The sequence below is a fragment of the Oncorhynchus keta genome, chromosome 10 (genome assembly GCF_023373465.1).
Source record: "Oncorhynchus keta strain PuntledgeMale-10-30-2019 chromosome 10, Oket_V2, whole genome shotgun sequence".
In the NCBI taxonomy this organism is placed as follows: domain Eukaryota; kingdom Metazoa; phylum Chordata; class Actinopteri; order Salmoniformes; family Salmonidae; genus Oncorhynchus; species Oncorhynchus keta.
Genome location: NC_068430.1, coordinates 57,865,072 through 57,883,853, shown reverse-complemented (window position 1 = coordinate 57,883,853; position 18,782 = coordinate 57,865,072). Strand labels below are relative to the sequence as shown.

The window sequence follows — 18,782 nt, the reverse complement described above, 5'->3', positions numbered from 1 at the left end:
CATTGTTAACTGGACAAATCAGTTAAGAACAACTTCTTATTTACAATGACAGCCTACCAAAATGTCTCCTGTGGGGATGGGGGCTGGGATTAAAAATATAGGACAAAACACACAACATGACAAGAGACACAAGATTCTCTCGTCTGATGAAAACAATATTGAACTCTTTGGCCTGAATGCCAAACGTCATGTCTGTAGGAAACCTGGCACCATCCCTACAGTGAAGCATGGTGGTGGCAGCATCATGCTGTGGGGATGTTTTTCAGCGGCAGGGACTGAGAGACAAGTCAGGATCAAGGAAAAGATGAACGGAGCATAGTACAGAGAAATCCTTGATGAAAACCTGCTCCAGAGCGCTCATGACCTCAGACTTGGGTGAAGGTACATCCCCACAGCATGATGCTGCCACCACCAAGCTCATCACTAAGCTTAGGACCCTAGGACTAAACACCTCCCTCTGCAACTGGATCCTGAACTTCCTGACAGACCGCCCCCAGGTGGTAAGGTTAGGTAACAACACATCCTACACACTGATCCTCAACACGGGGTCCCCTCAAGGGTGCATGCTCAGTCCCCTCCTGTACTCCCTGTTCATTCATGACTGCATGGCCAGACATGACTCCAACACCATTAAGTTTTCCGATGACACAACAGTCATAGGCCTGATCACCGACAACGACAAGACGGCCTATAGGGAGGAGGTCAGAGACCTGGTCGTTTGGTGCCAGGACAACAACCTCTTTTTCAACATGATCAAGACACAGGAGATGATTGTGGACTACAGGAAAAGGAGGACCAAGCACAGGGCTATAGTGAAGCAGGTTGAGAGCTTACAGTTCCTTGATGTCCACATCACCAACAAACTAACATGGTCCAAGACAGCCGTGAAGAGGGCACAACAAAGCCTATTCCCCCTCAGGAGGCTGAAAAGATTTGGCATAGGTCCTCAGATCCTCAAAAGGTTCTACAGCTGCACCATCGAGAGCATCCAGACTGGTCGCATCACAGGGCACTACAGAGGATAGTGTGTACGGCCCAGTACATCACTGGGTCCAAGCTTCCTGCCATCCAGGACCCCTATACCAGGTTGCGTCAGGCCCTAAAAATTGTCAAAGACTCCAGCCACCCTAGTCATAGACTGTTCTTTCTGCTACCGCACGGCAAGTGGTACCGAAGCGCCAAGTCTAGGTCCAAGAGACTTCTAAACAGCTTCTACCCCCAAGCCATAATACTCCTGAACATCTAATCAAATGGCTACCCAGGCTATTTGCATTTCCCCCCTTTTTTTACACTGCTGCTACTCTCTTATCTATGCATAGTCACTTTAATAACTCTACCTACATATCACCTCAACTAATCGCTGCCCCGGCACATTGACTCTGTACCGGTACCCCCTGTATATAGCCTCGCTATTGTTATTTCACTACTGCACTTTAATTATTTGTTACTTTAAAAAATAAATTAAGGTATTTTTCGTAAAACTACATTGTTGGTTAAGGGCATGTAAGTAAGTATTTCACTGTAAGGTGACCTGTTGTATTCGGTGCATGTGACAAATACAATTTGATTTAAGGTATACCTACCAACAGGACAATGACCCTAAGCACTCAGCTTTGGGACAAGTCTCTAAATGTCTTTGAGTGGCCCAGCCAGAGCCCGGACTTGAACCTGATTGAAAATCTTTGGGGAAACCTGAAAACCTGTGCAGCAACGCTCCCCATCCAACCTGACAGAGCTTGAGAGTATCTGCAGAGAATGGGAGAAACTCCCCAAATACAGGTGTGCCAAGCAGGTAGCGTCCTACCCTAGAAAACTCGAGGCTGTAATCGCTGCCAAAGGTAATTCAACAATGTACTGAATACTTATGTAAATGTATTTTTTTAATTTAAAATGTAGCAAACATTTCAAAAACCTGTTTTTGCTTTGTCATTATGGGGTATTGTGTGTAGATTGAGGAATAAAATCAATTTATTCCATTTTAGAAAAAGGCTGTAACGTAACAAAATGTGGAAAAATGAATACTTTCCAAAGGCACTGTATATTTAAAACCAAATAATTTTACTGGGTGACTTGGGAAAGGTATCTTTACTTTTACTCAAGTATGACAATTCAGTACTTTTTCCACCACTGTAAACGGTGCCCACAAACTGTTAGGGCCTACATAAAGATGTCCCAACAGCAGACCTTTCTTTTCAGCACCATGGAGTGAATCCTTACCACTGCTACACCTGGCTATCAGTGGAGACTTATTTGGCAACGAAACAGTTCATTCAGCCTCATTTACTGAGGCTTTTTAAAAACATAGCTGACATGCCTGACTTGCTTAAATGTCTGAATCGAAATTACGGATTGCCTCTTATCCGCTCCTCTTTCCTTTATGCCATAGTTAGTACAATTGTCAGTAGAAACCACATTTATTTAATACCTCTTAATTAAGTATCCGCACCTTTTTTACATTTTTGCCTGAAATGACATTTCTAACTGCCTGTAGCTCAGGACCTGTAGCAAGGATATGCATATTCTTGATACATTTTGAAGTTTGTGGAAATGTGAAATTAATGTAGGAGAATAACACATTAGATCTGGTAAAAGATAATACAAAGAAAAAAATATTTTTTGTATTTTTTTGGACCATCTTTGAAATGCAAGAGAAAGGCCATAATATATTATTCCAACCCAGGCACAATTTAGACATTGGCCACTAGATGGCAGCAGTGCATGTGTACATTTTTAGACTGATCCAATGAACCATTGCATTTATGTTCAAAATATTGTATCAAGACTGCCCAAATGTGCCTAATTGGTTTATTAATAACTTTAAGTTCATAACTCTGCACTCTCCTCAAACAATAGCATGGAATTGTTTCACTGTAATAGCTACGGTAAATTGGACAGTGCAGTTAGATTAACAAGAATTTAAGCTTTCTGCCAATATCAGATATGTCTATGTCCTGGCAAATGGTCTTGTTACTTACAACCTCATGCTAATCGCATTAGCGCATATTAGCTCAACCGTCCCGCGGGTGGGACACTGATCTCTAGAGATCTTTATTTTGATGTATTACATTTATATTTTCGTGAATGGCAAGGATTTGCCAGTAAGAATGTCGACGTGATTCATGATGATGGCTGCTTGTATAGTTTACTAGCTAAGATTTTTAAAGTATGACGTTGATATGATCAGTCCAATCAAAGCTACCGGTAGATATAACGTCATTTTATCTGTGGCCAATGAACTTGAGCCTTCTTGGATGGGCACTTCTAATGTAAATCTATGGCAGCACCCAAGAGGGCTTCAACTTTCTAGCTCTCCCTGTAGATCTTGCAGTGACATAGTGTCCCCATGAGTGACAGTACACTGAGCTAATCACGACGCAACTAGAGTAGATTACCAACCCCTACTCTCTGTATTTTCGGCTGACTTGCCCCTCCACTGCAGAAAGCACTGAGCCAAACTGAAACGTCTACATTTTGGAGCTGCCTTAAGAAAGCCAAAGAGTGACCATGATTGTATGCAGCTTTATTAACACTTTATTTATATTCTGTTTTACATTGTTTGCAAACAGATATGAATATATGCAAAACAGGCAACAAAAAATAGGTGGGGCTAGCTAAATGGGGCTCAAAAGAGGTGGGGTTCTGCCCCACCTGCCCTGAATGACGGGTCTCCAATGCAGCCTTATGACTTGATATCAAGTATTATGCATCTATTTCCTGTTGCACCATACAGTATGTGCCGTTCCACAAGTAAATTACGCAATTTATGAGGTTGAGTAGTGCTTGATGTCTTTTCTCCAAATACCATTTTAGAGTTTTGAAATTGTGTAGAAATGCAATAAATGAGCCTCAACACCCCACCCCCAAATAAAATAACACCCATCCCACTTTGCCATACCCTAGGTTTAGCTGAACTGACGCCACTCACTTAATTGTCACGAGAATCCATAAAATAGTTGCATTTGTTATGTTCTCTATGTAGTCCTAGTGAATTATTGTTGTATGTTCCTTGTCTCACCTTATGTTCTAAGGGAGCCACTGTACCAGCCTGCTCTAAACAGTTGTTAGCTCACGTGCCGACAGTTGCAGCTAATACATGCTAGCAGTTTATGAAGAATTTAGCTAGTCTCATTCTTTCTACACTGAACAAAAATATAAAGGCAATGTGTAAAATGTTGGTCCCAGGTTTCATGAGCTGAAATACAAGATCCCAGAAATGTTCCATACCCACAAAAAGCTTCTCTCAAAATGTTTGGCACAAATTTGCTTCCACCCATTTTAGTGAGCATTTCTCCTTTTCAAGAATATCCATCCACCTGACAGGTGTGGCATATCAATAAGCTGATTAAACAGCATGATCATTACACAGGTGCCCCTTGTGCTGGGGACAATAAAAGGCCACTCTAAAATTGTAGTTGTGTCACACAACAAAATGACATGGATATCTCAAGTTTATGGAGGGTGCATTTGGCATGCTGACTGTAGGAATATCCACCAGGGCTGTTGCCAAAGAATTGAATGTTCATGTCTCTACCATAAGCCGCCTCCAATGTTTTAGTGAATTTGGCAGTACGTCCAACCGGCCTCACAACCGAAGACCACATGCAACCACTCCAGCCCAAGACCTCTACATCCGGCTTCTTCACCTGTGGGATCGTCTAAGACCAGCCACCTGGACAGCTGATGAAACTGTGGGTTTGCACAACAGAATCATTTCTGAAAACTGTCAGAAACCCTCTCAGGGAAGTTCATCTGCGTGCTCATCGTCCTTACCAGGATCTTGACTTGACTGCAGTTTGGTGTTGTAACCGATTTTAGTGGACAAATGCTCACCTTTTATGGCCACTGGCACACTGGAGAAGTGTGCTCTTCACAGATGAATACCGGTTTCAACTCTACCGGGCAAATGGCAGACAAGACTGTATGGCATCAAATGGGCAAGCGGTTTTCTGATGTCAACATTGTGAACAGATTGCACCATAGTGGCGGTGGGGTTATGGTATGGGCAGGTATAAGCTATGGACAACAAACACAATTGCATTTTATCGATGGCTATTTGAATGCCCAGAGATACCGTGATGAGATCCATTGCCCATTGTCGTGCCATTCATCCGCTGCCATCACCTGATATTAAAGTATGATAATGCACAGCCCCATGTCGTGAGGATCTGTACACAATTCCTGGAAGCTGAACATTTTTTTCATGGCCTGCATACTCACCAGACATGTCACCCATTGAGCATATTTGGAATGCTCTGGATCAACGTGTACAACAGAATGTTCCAGTTCCCGCAAATATCCAGCAACTTTGCACAGCCATTGAAGAGGAGTGGGACGACGCTCCAAAAGGCCACAATCAACAGCCTGAACAGCTCTATGCAACTCTATGTGTCGCGCTGAATGAGCCAAATGGTCACTCCACATACTGACTGGTTTTCTGATTGACCTTTTTTAAGGTAGTCATGTGTAATACATACAGGATATTAGGGCCTAGTGAATTTCTCCCAATTTACTGATTTCCTTATATGAACTGAACTCAGTAAACTCTTTGAAATGATTGCGTTCATATTTTTGTTCATAACACAGTTCCTAGAGTTCCCCAGCCGTAGCCTGCCTAGGCTATATGCCTGTGATCAAAATAACAGTTAGGCATAACATAGTTTTTTTCAAACAAGTATTATTGGCTCTGGCAGTATTATTGTAAACACCAGACAGACACGTTTTAACTATACATGTCAGAAGAAGGAAGTGGGAGGCCCCTAAATGGCAGGTGAGGAGATGAGGAGTAGGCAGCCGGTACGTTAAAATGAAAACTTTTAGTTAACTATTAACAGAATATATTTACAAAGGAATAGATGTCGGAGCAGTCAGCAGAGAACATCAAGATGCACAACTGCAACGCGTTTTGACTAGTCTTCCTCAAGAAGTGGTGATCCATAGCGCCCACTAGCGGTTACCCAAGTTAGCTAGCTTTATAAAAGCCGGATTAGATCTAGCTTCAATCGTAGTATACCACTCTAGTTTGAGTGCCATAGCGCAGAATAATTGAAATTACGAACCTAGCACCAAGTTGTTATGACAGTAAACATTGGCTCAAAAACTGAAGTTGTTGCCAATAACACAGTTACTTATTAACCCTCGAGATAAACAGTATAGCCAACTCTGCTAGGCTGGGTAAAATGATCGGAGTGAGGTGTTCTCTCATTTGTGTCTGAAAGTAACTAGCAAGCTACCCAACATTAGCAAGTTTAGCTTGGGCGCTTGACTGCCGTTGAGGTCAGAAAGCTCGAATCAACCCTACTCCTCCGCCAGAGCATCCAGTGTGCGCTCTGAACGCTCCGAGAGCATATGGACAAACATTGGAGTTTTGCAGCCAAGTGCACAAACAGATTTGAGGCCAGGCTACTTGTGGTGTTCACAGGTCCTAGAAGACTGGTTTCTTAAGTAGTAGTAGGTGTAAGCAGCAGTGGTGTAAAGTAACCAAGTAAACATACTTTTAAGTACTACTTAAGTCGTTGTGTGCTTTACCATTTATATATTTTTTTACTCCACAACATTCCTAAAGAAAATATATACTTTTTACTACCATACATTTTCCATCAGGTTGACATTTGTCATGAGTATTGTCCTGGAGGCAGAACTGAGAAATGTCCCCTTAGATAGGCCAGTTGCAATGTCAAAAATTGTCTATATTGTAAATATTCAGGAAAACAAAAAAATGTGCTTTTTGGTCTTAATTTAAGGTTAGGGTCAGCAGTGTGGATAAGGTTAGGTTTTCAGATTTTATGACTTTGTGGCTGTGACAGATAGTGACCAATCTGCAGAGCTGCCTCCACAAGATTCATGATGAAAAACACTAACCTGCACTTTTTCTCTGACACCCAAAAGTAATTGTTACATTTCAAATGCTCAGGCAGAACAGCAATATGGTCCAATTTATGCACCTATCAATATAACGCTTTGTCACCCCTACTGCCTCTGATCTGGTAGACTCACTGAACACAAATACTGCGTTTGCAAATGTGGAGTGTTGGAGTTTGCCCCTGGCCTGGCTGTCCTTAAAAAAGAAGTAAACAAGAACATTGTGCTATCTGGTTTGCTTAATGCAAAGAATTTGATGTATAGCATTTTTACTCAAGTATGAAAATGGAGTACTTTTCCCACCACTGTACTTAAGTACATTTTAAACCAGATACTTTTACTCAAGTAGTATTTATGTATTTTTTCCCATTAAGGTTTCTTTACTTTTATTTAAGTAAAGCAATGGAGTACTTTTTCCACCACTGGTAAGCAGTGTGGTTATTGCTCTATGCAGCCCCTCAATAGGCAGCTGAGCTTCAATCATATTGCTTCCACCTATACAGCTCTTTGAGATCTGCGTGAAGACAAAAAGGCATTTTTCACACTGGCAGTTTCAAAGGGTTCCAAAATGGAAGTGGGCATATAACAGTACAGGTCAGGCTCTGATGTCAAAGTTAGTAATAGAACATGAACAGAACAGCCCATCTGCTTTGACTCAGGCAGCAAAAATAAAAGGCACCAATTATTTTTTCTTTTTTTCCGACCACCCCACTGGAAGTTTCTCACCTTTACCCACAATGCTCAGGGGAACAATCATCTCTTTGCATGGTTGTTGATGTGTTTAACAATTGCTACCAAACCATTGTGCTGCTGTACAAACCAAGTGAAAAACATACCATAGCTAGAATTCCAATAACAATTGATAAAAAACACCAAGACACCCACCTTATCAATAGTAACAGCCACACCATTGAAAAGATGTGCATGTTTAATCACATTGAAGAACTGCCAAATGATTCAGGAGGTTACAGATTATTATTATTATTATTTCTTTACATAAAAACTTTCAGGAGCTACCAGGAACACCACATATCATTAAGACATCAAACTCCAGAATCGTCATATCAGACCAGCCCTTCCCAAGTCTCTCATTGACTCACAAAAAAAACTGTAAACAAAAAAAAGTTAGGATTAGACCCAATCATGTCCACAATGAAAAAAAGAAAAGAAGGCTAGCACTTATTGTTCTCTCAACCACCAACGTGTTCTATGTGGCTTGGCTTCTTGTGCCCCCCTCCCCAAAGGAGGATGTCATGTTCTAAAGGAAATGTACAAGTTATCAGGAGGCTGAAGTTCACCTTTAGTTCAGAGCAAAGTCTGGAGGTGGCCTGGCGTTTAGACGCTATGCTCACAGTCTAATAACGCATAATGAGACCTGGGGTGTTTTAGTATCCGCAGGCAAGTGGATCCTTCTGGGTTAAGGGGCACACACAGTCATATATGTATTGGCAACATACAATCAATAGAAAGATTAAACTCTACATATGTCCTCAATACCAGATTCTTCTTATAATAGGCCGATGTGATTTTTGTCAACCTGTAACAATTGTTCGTTCACGTCTTGATGGCAGAACTAGATCTGAGCGAAGTGCCAATTTTCAGTCGCGTTCCTATGTACTGCTTTTCAGTCCATCTCATAATGCCACAAGATCCACTTGATTACCCAAAGATCTAAAATGCATTCTAAAGAGATCTCCCCATGATTAACAGAGGAGATCAAGACTGTTGAATTCTATAAAAGAGATCTCCCCTTGATTACCAGAGCACGATCAAGACTGTTGTATTTTAAAGAAATCCTTTGTCGTCTTCAAAAAGTAATCTTGAAGCGTGGATCGACTGGCTGCTCGGTTGGGAAAGGGCAGAGATACTTTTCTGCGCAAGAATCACACATGAAATGGAGAGCATCATCATCATGGCACTTCAAAAATACCTGTAGACTCATACACACAGATCAGTAGTCAAAAGGGTCGATGCAAGGTGAAAACATAGCTACAATGAAGTACAATTAGAACATAAAATATCACCATGATGAATTTGGTTCATATCTAACTGGTAAGATGTTTAATCTTCTGACCTGTTCTTGGAAGATTCCTATGCATGACACATGGGGGAGGCAAAACACATTCAGACCAGCATGAATGTGTGACGAGTCAGACAAACACTACTCATAGTTGATAGTGAAACAGGAACTCCGATAAATGAGGGAAGTAATGACCGCAAACAACCAAATCAAATATTTTCTTCTACCGATTTCCTCCTCCAGTGAGCGTGTCTCCAGCAAAGGCCATCCGTCATTTTGGGATTTGCCCATTGCTCAGGGATGCCAAAAGTACACTGGGTCTGAAAAAGGTGCATAAAACATCTATTGCACAAAAGTTTTGGTTGCAGAACAACCTAAAACTAGCATTTCAATTTCTCTCGTCTCTCTGTCCAGTCTACTGACCCCAATAGGGACCGCTTCAAAGCACCATAATTTTGCTTGCTTAGAATTTTTTCTTCATATTGATCTCATTATTAAATATCACTGTACTTTTTAAATAAGTCAATATCTAATGTTGGTGTGTGTGTCTGTGCAGTTTGTCACATCTCTGTGCCATTGGGTGCTTGTATGCGTTTGGACATGTTTTATATTTCCTGCAAAATAATTGACAATCTCTTCTCCACTGGCCTTGCAGTCTGTTCCAGTGCAGGAGGAGCCAACAGGTAGTAGGAACAGTTAACTACTGTTAATGCACTTCCTAAAACAGAAAGCAAAGAAAGAGAATCTAAAAAAAAAAGGACACCAAGAAAAAAAATCAAATGAATGTGTGTCCTTTCTAACAGAGACAAATGAACAAGCAAAGTAACAGCATAGAAAAGATGAGATCTGTGAAAGCCAGTTGCAGGAATAGGGCACTTCTTGGAGTCAGTTCTCTTTTCTGCGATGATGCGCACTTGCGTTTTTAGGTTCTGCCGCCGGTCGGTCAGTAAGTCACACATGGGCCGCTTGGCATCCCCTCCCCTCCACCATTTTGTAGGCCTGCTCTAAATAGCAGATGATGGCAGCTTAGTTAGCTGGGAGTGTCAGTGTTCACTGTTAATCTGTAGAAAGTAGAGCCTGGCTAGTGGTTCCTCACAGTTCTGGGTCCATTGGTCCTTTGTCCCCTCCAAGTCTCACCCACAGAGTCACTGCACACCGCCAAAGTGCTGTCCAGCATCGGGTCACCTCTATATGCTCCTATGGGAAGTTCAAGCCTCCTTCAAACCACCATGGCGCACACATACACACAGTGATCGACAGACAAGGTAAAACGGGCATGTGGTCAGCATAAACTAACTAACCCCCTCAATTCACAGGTGCTCATTTGTGTCCATTTGCCCACTGCCCCAAACTCTAGGAACACAAGGTCTTATTTCTCACTTATGGAAGTGTACGTGTTCACTATATTTCTTGGAGTCTCTCTTTTGGAGTCACTGTGTGTGAGTGGGCCAGAGTGGGGTCATGAACGGACGTCATAGCGACATTGGGTGGGGTGGGAGTTCTCCCCTCTGTGCTGTATCTAGGTTGGGGCATGGGGACTGTGTGTGTTTAGGGGTGGAGGGGCGGTTGGTACTGGGAGGAAGCAAGCCTGGGGCTGGAGGGTGGATGGTTGGGGGGCTCAACTGGCTGAGGCATGGGACATGAGGTCCTCCAGAGCCTTGTCCTGGTCGTTGTTGTGCAGCAGCAGCACCTCCTTGATGGTGTCCTTCTCAAAGCCCATCTCACAGAACCGCGTCATCAGCGATAGGAACTCCAAGGCCTGAGGAAATCATGAAAAATATGCATTGTAATTGGGAATTCTTGTTACGGACTATTTATGTACAATTTAACTGAAAAATCAAATAAACAAAGATTGTTAACAACATTTCAGAAGAATGTTGGAGGAGAGCAGTAGATGCTTGGTGTATCCAAGTTCAGGGAAAACTGGAAGTGAATCCAACCTTAGGCCAATCGACATTTGTGTTCAAACACATCACAGATAAGAGTTGATAGCTGGCTATTAGCATCTTTGTTTCTGCATGTTGAGTGCATCTGTATAAACATGCACATCTCTGTGTGTGTGAGAGAGTGATTGAGTGAGTGAGACTGTGGGTGGACTCACCTTCTCTTCAGAGTTCTGGAACATATCTAAGCACTCCTCTATGGCACTAGGATCAAATCCCCGCTCACAAAGACGCGCGTGAGTAAACAGGTACTCCAGCACCTGGGTCACAGGATGACAGATATTGTTGCTCTTTAGGTGTGGGCTTCCTGTGTAAGCCCAGACTTTATCTGCTAGCTAAGGGACTGAATCAACATTTACAGAATGGTTACCTGAAGGAAAATGGGGGAGGGTCTTGTATTTTGTAATTGATTAAATTTCTGTTTTAGAATTAGTTGCTTATTAGGCTATATAGATGTGTGCCTGATGCCACCCCTCATCTCTGATTCGCCGCTGGGTGCGCAATACAAGTGCGCCTATAGGCTATTTAGTGTGGTCTCAATGAAATTATCCATAACCTATAGGCTACGAAGTGCATGCTCAGAGAAGCACAGAACAAAGTTATAATATTTCTAAGATACAGTGCCTTCAGAAAGTATTCACACCCCTTGACTTATTTCACATGGTTGTTTTACAGCCTAAATATCTAAATAGATTTTTCCCCCTCACCCATCTACACACACAATATCCCGTAATGACAAAGTGAAAACATATTGAGAAATGTTTGCTAAATGAGTGAAAATGAAATACAGAAATGTCATTTAAATAAGTATTCAAACCCCTTTGCTATGATGCTCCAAATTGAGCTCAGGTGCATCCAATTTCATTTGATGATCCTTGAGACGTCACTACAACTTGATTGGAATCCACCTGTGGCCAATTCAATTCTTTGGACATGATTTAGAAAAAAAACACCTGTCTATTTAAGGTCCCACATTTGACAGTGCATGTCAGAGCAGAAACTATACCAAGTCCATACATATTCGAGATATTATTGTGATGAGGCATATTTGAGGAATGGTATAAAACAATTGAGTGTTGAAAGTTTTAGTGGTCTCCATTTGGAAATGGTAAAAAATATGGAACTACCCAGACTCTGCCAAGAGCTGGCCTTCCGACCAAACTGAGAAACCGTGCAAGGAGGAGCTTGGTCAGCGAGGTGACCAAAAACTCAATGACCACTGACAGAACGACAGAGTTCCTTGGCTGAGATGTGAGAACCTGCCAGAAGAACGATAGTCTCCACAGCACTTCACCAATCTGGGCTTTATGGGAGTGGCCACTCCTGAGAAAAAGTCATATGACAGCACGTCTGGAGTTTGCAAAAAGGCACATGGAAGACTCTGAGCATAAGGCAAAAGATTGTGGTCTGATGAGACCAACATTTTACTCTTTGGCCTAAATGTAAAGCGCTATGTCTGGACAAAACCAGGCACAGCTCATCACCCATCTAACACCATCCCTATTATGAAGCATGGTGGTGGCAGCATCATGCTATTGCAGGGTTTCCCATACTCTGTCCTCAGAACCACAAGGGGTACACTTTTTATTTTTTATCCCAGGCATTTTTCTCACCCACGTACTAGAAATCTTATGACTCACTTTTGAGACATGCTACTATTTAGCAATTTCTTCAGTGTACTTGAAAGTGCATATGGGGGTTATACATCTCAAATTCTTTGGAAGACTATTCCGAAAAAACAGCAGAGTATAAAAAGTTGAATTCCCCATACTATTATTAAAATGTAAAAATAACGTCAGTTACACTCTTTTTAGTGGAATAGTTACGGTTATCCCAAACCAAGTTAAAGTAGTTATAGGTACCATACTGTGGATAATCTTAAGTACAGACAATTTAATTTGAGAGACTCTCTCCTCCACTTTGAGCCATCTGAGGCATTCAAAGCCACTCCTGCGTTGTCTTGGCTGTGTGCTTAGGGTCGTTGTACTGTTGGAACCATCGCCCCGATTCGAAGTCCTGGGCCCCCTGGAGCAGGTTTTCATCAAGGATCTCTGTACGTTGCGCTGTTCATCTTTCCCTCAATCCTGACTAGTCTCCCAGTCCCCACAGCATGACGCTGCCACCATCATGCTTCACCGTAGGGATGGTGCTTGGTTTCCTCCAGACGTGACGCTTGGCATTCAGGCCAAAGAGTTCAATCTTGGTTTCATCAGACCAGAGAATCTTGTTGATCATGGTCTGATAGTCTTTACCTGCCTTTTGGCAAACTCCAAGTGGTCTGTCATATGCATTTTACTGAGGAGTGGCTTCCTTCTAGCCACTCTACCATAAAGGCCTGATTGGAGTGCTGCAGCGATGATTGTGGAGATTCTCCTTCTGGAAAATTCTCCAGAGGAGCTCTGTCAAAGTGACCATCGGGTTCTTGGTCACCTCCCTGACCAAGGCCCTTCTCCCCCAATTGCTCAGTTTGGCTGGGCGGCCAGCTCTTGGAAGAGTCTTGGTGATTCCAAACTTCTTCCATTTAAGAATGATGGAGGCACTGCGTTCTTGGGGACCTTCAATGCAATTGAACATTTTTGCTACCCTTCCCCAGGTCTGTGCCGCTCTACGGACAATTCCTTTGGGTCTGAAAGGGTCTGAATAATTATGTAAATACGTTTTTTTTACATTTTCAAATATTTCAAAAAAAATCTGTTTTCGCTTTGTCGTTATGCGGTATTGTGTGTAGCATGAGATTATATATATATTTTTTTATATATTTCAGAATACGTTTGTAATGTAGAAAAGTGTGGATAAAGTCAAGGTGTCTGAATACTTTCCGGATGCACTGTATAGTAGGCAAGTGTCGGTGGAATGGGATTTCCTGAAGCCAGATTGGAGCTCATATAGTAGGTATTGTAAGGAAATATGACTCAATCTTTTCCATGAACTTCGATAAAATACACAGGATTGAGACCGATCATAGAAACTAAATCAGCCTAACTTACTCCCTTTTTTATACAGAAGAATGACCCTTGCAAGTTCTAGTTCACTAGACAGATTTACAAAATGTGAGTTACTCAGGGGGTGAGATAATTACTGTAGCATCCCTTAAATCTGTCAGGAATGTTGTCAAGGCTCATTGCTTTGGAATAGTCAAGTTCTTTCCGCTTCTCACAGCTGACAGATGCTTTTTCAATTGAAGAGATTGAATCCCCTGCAGTGAGTAAAACTGCTGGACTTGACTCTCCCCATAACCGGATTGACTAAGTAACTTGCTAAGTAATGTAATAGCTATACCCAAGATGACTCAAAGCGGTTATCACCGCCGAAGATGCTTCTTCAAAGTATTGACTCAGAGATGTGAATACTTATGTAAATTAGATTTCTGTATTTCATTTTCAATACACTTGCAAAAAAATCCCAAAACACATTTGCACTGTCATTATGGGGTAATGTGTGAATCCTTTTAAGCCATTTGGAATTCAGGCTGTAACAACAAAATGTGTAATAAGTCAAGGAGTATGAATACTTTCTAAAGGCACTGTACGTACATAAAAAAAGGTAGGTATGTAGTGACTAGGCAACACGATAGATAATAATGGGTGTTATTGTTTGAATTATTTGCTCAAACACGTTTTTTTTGTGCTATTTTATTACAGCCGGAAAGTATTTCGCTAACACCCGCAATAACATCTGTTAAATATGTGACCAATATAAAATTGATTTGATTCGCATCGGTTATCCTCAAGTCTAAGAAGCAGTAAATCTGTTGCATGTGTGCTATGCTTCCTGTTAAGTTTTGTTTTTGCATCTTTTACTTCCGGTCTTGAACATCAGGTCCAAACAGCTGAAAATACAATATTTTACACTGGTTTAGACTGTACAATTATTTTCTACACTATACTTACTGTTTTTGTCACAAACCGAAATTAGGCAAACTATTAGAATTTTAGCAACCAGGAAATGGCGGAGCAATTTCTGCATAGTGCATCTTTAATCCATTTTGAATTCAGGCTGTAACAACAAAATGTGGAATAAATCAAGGGGTATGAATACTTTCTGAAGGTACTGTATGTGACTGAAACGTGCTTGTCCCACCTAGCCATCATAACTCCAGGTAAAAAAATAATACATTTAAACAACCTCCCAAATGTAATTTAAAAAAATATATTTTCACATCACGATCCCCCAGGTACTGTAAATTTTTTTTTTTAAAGTGCACATTCTCCTTCCTTCACTAAATTACCTCAACATGTTTGACCACAAATAACAATAATTGTGGTCCCCCCCCCGCCCGAGTGATGCTTGAAGATGGGTATCCAAATAAAGCTAGCAGGAAAGCTACCATAAACATCCACTGCATATCACCACATCATTAGCTAATGTTTATTTACCATTAACAAGCCCCTAACATGTCTGTTGTGTCTGATGCCATCATAGTGTTGAGGGTGGCATTAAACCATGGTGGTGGATGGTGTCGAGACAAAAAATGCTACGTAAATTCAAATAGATTTATTCACAACCACCATCCCCATTTTGTTGCCTGGTGGACTTTAAAGCCACATGTTGTGAACACACACAATCACATAACGCAGGCACCTGATGATTTCAGAGTCAACCATGGGGGCAATGGGCAGTGAATGAGTGACTTCAGAATCAAATATAACATTTCTTTATAATAGATCTCTATGGAGAAATGAGCTTAGGCTGCTGTGGCCTGGAGGAGGGAGATCGGAGGGGCGCACCTGCTCCACGTTCTGGCCTCGCCTCTGCATGGCCCGCAGGACCCCTTCGTAAGAGTAGCCCATGGACACTATGGTCTCCACACATTGCCGTTCACTGGGGGACAGGCTGAGCAGTGCCCCGCTGCACGGGAGAGGGGGAGGACCTGCATTTATCTATGGAGGGAGAGAGTTTTTGTAGAGTCATATCTGTAGAAGGGTAAAAAATATATATATATACACACATCTTCCTCTTGTTCATAAAACCTCAAAGCCTTTGAGAAGTTTCAGAGAATTAAGCAAAACATTCAGTAATTGAAAGTAAGCAAGGCATATGTGTGCGTGTGCAAAGCTCACCTGCTTTGGTGCCCCATTTTGGGTTTGTTGGGTATGACTGGGTGGCTCCTCTCTCTTCTGCTGGGGTGCCGGTGGGCTGCCGTTGGGTAGGCTACGTGGTACAGGGGCCAGAGAGTAGGAGTCAAAAGGTGAGTCCCCGGGGTCTGACAACTTGGGGAAGGTCAGCGAGCGGATGTTGCAGGGACGGTCAGGGTCCATTGTCTGTCCGCGAGCCAGATCCCCGGCCCTGTCCATGTCCTGTAGCACCACAAGCCCGTTGGGTTTGTGGGCAAAGACCGTTTTGGCTGGAAGGCTGGTGGCGGGGAGCTGGGGTGGAGGGGTGCTGCCTCGAGATGCTGGCCTGAGTTGGGGTGCCTCAGGCGGGGATGGAGTCCGTGGCTGGGGCTGGCTCTGGAGGATGTTGCGAAGCTCCTCCCTATCGTCCAGTGTCTTGAGCTCCAGCTTGTCGAAGGGGTCCTCCTCGCGCTCAAAGTCAGCCAGGTTAAGGTACTGTGGGGTCGGGATGCTGGGAGCAGTCTGCCTGGCTGGGGCAGGCAGAGGGGTGAGAATAGCATTGTGGCGCAAGCTGGCCATCAGCGGGTTCATTGCGGGTGGGAGAGCGTCCTGCTCCTCGGCAGGGCATGGTCTCTTCCCCCCGCAGGCCGATCCCCCGTCAGGGTCCTGGGCAGGGGGCGAGTGCTCCCTGCTCTCTAGCTCCGCCCTGGCCACCTCTGCAGCCCGGGCCTCAGCCAGCTCCGCCCCCCAGCGCACGCTCCGCCTCTCCAGGGAGAAATCATACTGCAGTGCCCAGAGAAGAGGGGAAGAGAGAACCACCGGGACTAGTTAGTGAGCAGCAGCAGACATGGGATTAAAGGAATGGAGATTAATCAATCCAGCTGAATCTGGTCAAGTCATGAGCAGTGGTGTAAAGTACTTAAGTAGTACTTTAAAGTATCTTTACTAAAGTAGTTATTGGGGTATCTGTGCTTTACCATTTATATTTTTGTGAACTTCTACTTCACTACATTCCTAAAGAAAACAATGTACTTTTTACTCCATAGATTTTCCCTGACACAGGAAAATGGTCCAACTCACACACTTATCAAGAGAACATCCCTGGTCATCTACTGCTTCTGATCTGGCAGACTCACCAAACACTTAGTTTGTAAATTATGTCTGAGTGTTGGAGTGTGCCCCTGGCTATCTGTCAAATTTGTGCCGTCTGGTTTGTGACAAGTGTGAAAATGTCTTCATGTTTAAACTGACATTTGTTTATCGGTTTTCCGTTAAAACAATAGAATTCACAATGCAGCTGCACGGCTGTCAGCAATGGTTTGGGTCTCACAGTGCATCCCTTTCAGATGGTTAAGCATTGCAACAGTACTACCATTACCGTACCTCAATTCCACCTCACAAAGTTTGCATTTCTTTCTCATTTAAACTTTTCAAAACTATTGCTGCGTGATCTGAAAAGTCAGTCAATTGATAAATAATACTCTTAGAAATGTTTCTTTAATTTACAATCTGTAGAAACTATGAGAAAAGAAAGGTTCAGAACTTTTGTGAAACACGACAGCATAATTGAAAAATATATGGCAAATTTAAAACTGGATGGGGTTCAGAGATAGATGGGAGGGGTTGAAGGTAGCTGAATTATGGGACTAAAAACAAACAAAACGATAACTATTGTAAAAGATACTATATACATTTTATGGACACAGTATGTACAGTTGAAGTCAGAAGTTTACATACACTTAGGTCTTAGGTTGGAGTCACAAACTCGTTTTACAACCACTCCACAAATTTCTTGTAAACAAACTATAGTTTTGGCAAGTCAGTTAGGACATCTACTTTGTGCATGACAAGTCATTTTTCCAAAAATTGTTTACAGACAGATTATTTCACTTATAGTTCACTGTATCACAATTCCAGTTGGTCTGAAGTTCACATACACTAAGTTGACAGTGCCTTTAAACAGCTTGGAAAAGTCCAGAAAATGTCATGGCTTTAGAAGCTTCTGATAGGCTAATTGACGTCATTTGAATCAATTGGAGGTGTACTTGTGGATGGATTTCAAGGCATACCTTCAGACTCGATGCCTCTGCTTGACATCATGGGAAAACCAAAAGAAATCAGCCAAGACCTCCACAAACCTGGTTCATGCTTGGGAGCAATTTCCAAACACCTGAACGTACTACGTTCATCTGTACAAACAATAGTATGCAAGTATTTACCCTATGGGACCACACAGCCATCATACCGCTCAGGATGGAGATGCGTTCTGTCTCCTAGAGATGAACGTACTTTAGTGCAAAAAGTGAAAATCAATCCCAGAACAGCAGCAAAGGACCTTGTGAAGATGCTGGAGGAAACAGGTACAAAAGTATCTATATCCACAGTAAAATGAGTCCTATATCGACATAACCTGAAAGTCCACTCAGCAAGAAAGAAGCCACTGTTCCAAGTCTGCCACACAAAAGCCAGACTACGGATTGCAACTGCACATGGGGACAAAGATCGTACTTTTTGGAGAAATGCCCTCTGGTCTGATGAAACAAAAATAGAACGGTTTGGCCATAATGACCATCATTATGTTTGGAGGAAAAGGGGGAAGCTTGCAAGCCGAAGAACACCATCCCAACCGGGAAGCACGGTCATGTTGTGGGGGTGCTTTGCTGCATGAGGGACTGGTGCACTTTACAAAATAAATGGCATCATGAGGCAAGACAATTATGTGGATATATTGAAGCAACATCTCAAGCCATCAGACAGGAAGTTAAAGCTTGGTCGCAAATGGGTCTTCCAAATGGACAATGACCCCAAGCATACTTCCAAAGTTATGGCAAAATGGCTTTAAGGACAAAGTCAAGGTATTGGAGTGGCCATCACAAAGGCCTGACCTCAATCCTATATAACATCTGT

The 18,782-nt window shown here is 42.5% G+C and overlaps 1 protein-coding gene across 1 annotated transcript in view; it reads right to left on the bottom strand.

Moving 5' to 3' along the window:
- Positions 1-7,744: 7,744 nt before the first annotated feature.
- Positions 7,745-18,782, bottom strand: part of LOC118389032 (ubiquitin-associated protein 1-like) — a 35,638-nt gene continuing 24,600 nt past the window's right edge. Inside the window, exons 4-7 of the mRNA XM_035778725.2 lie at positions 15,882-16,658; positions 15,549-15,701; positions 10,980-11,081; positions 7,745-10,637 (exon numbers count right to left, since the gene is read on the bottom strand). Of these exons, the coding sequence (XP_035634618.1) occupies positions 10,497-10,637; positions 10,980-11,081; positions 15,549-15,701; positions 15,882-16,658 (1,173 nt within the window). The 3' untranslated portion in view covers positions 7,745-10,496. The remainder of the gene's footprint in view (positions 10,638-10,979; positions 11,082-15,548; positions 15,702-15,881; positions 16,659-18,782) is intronic.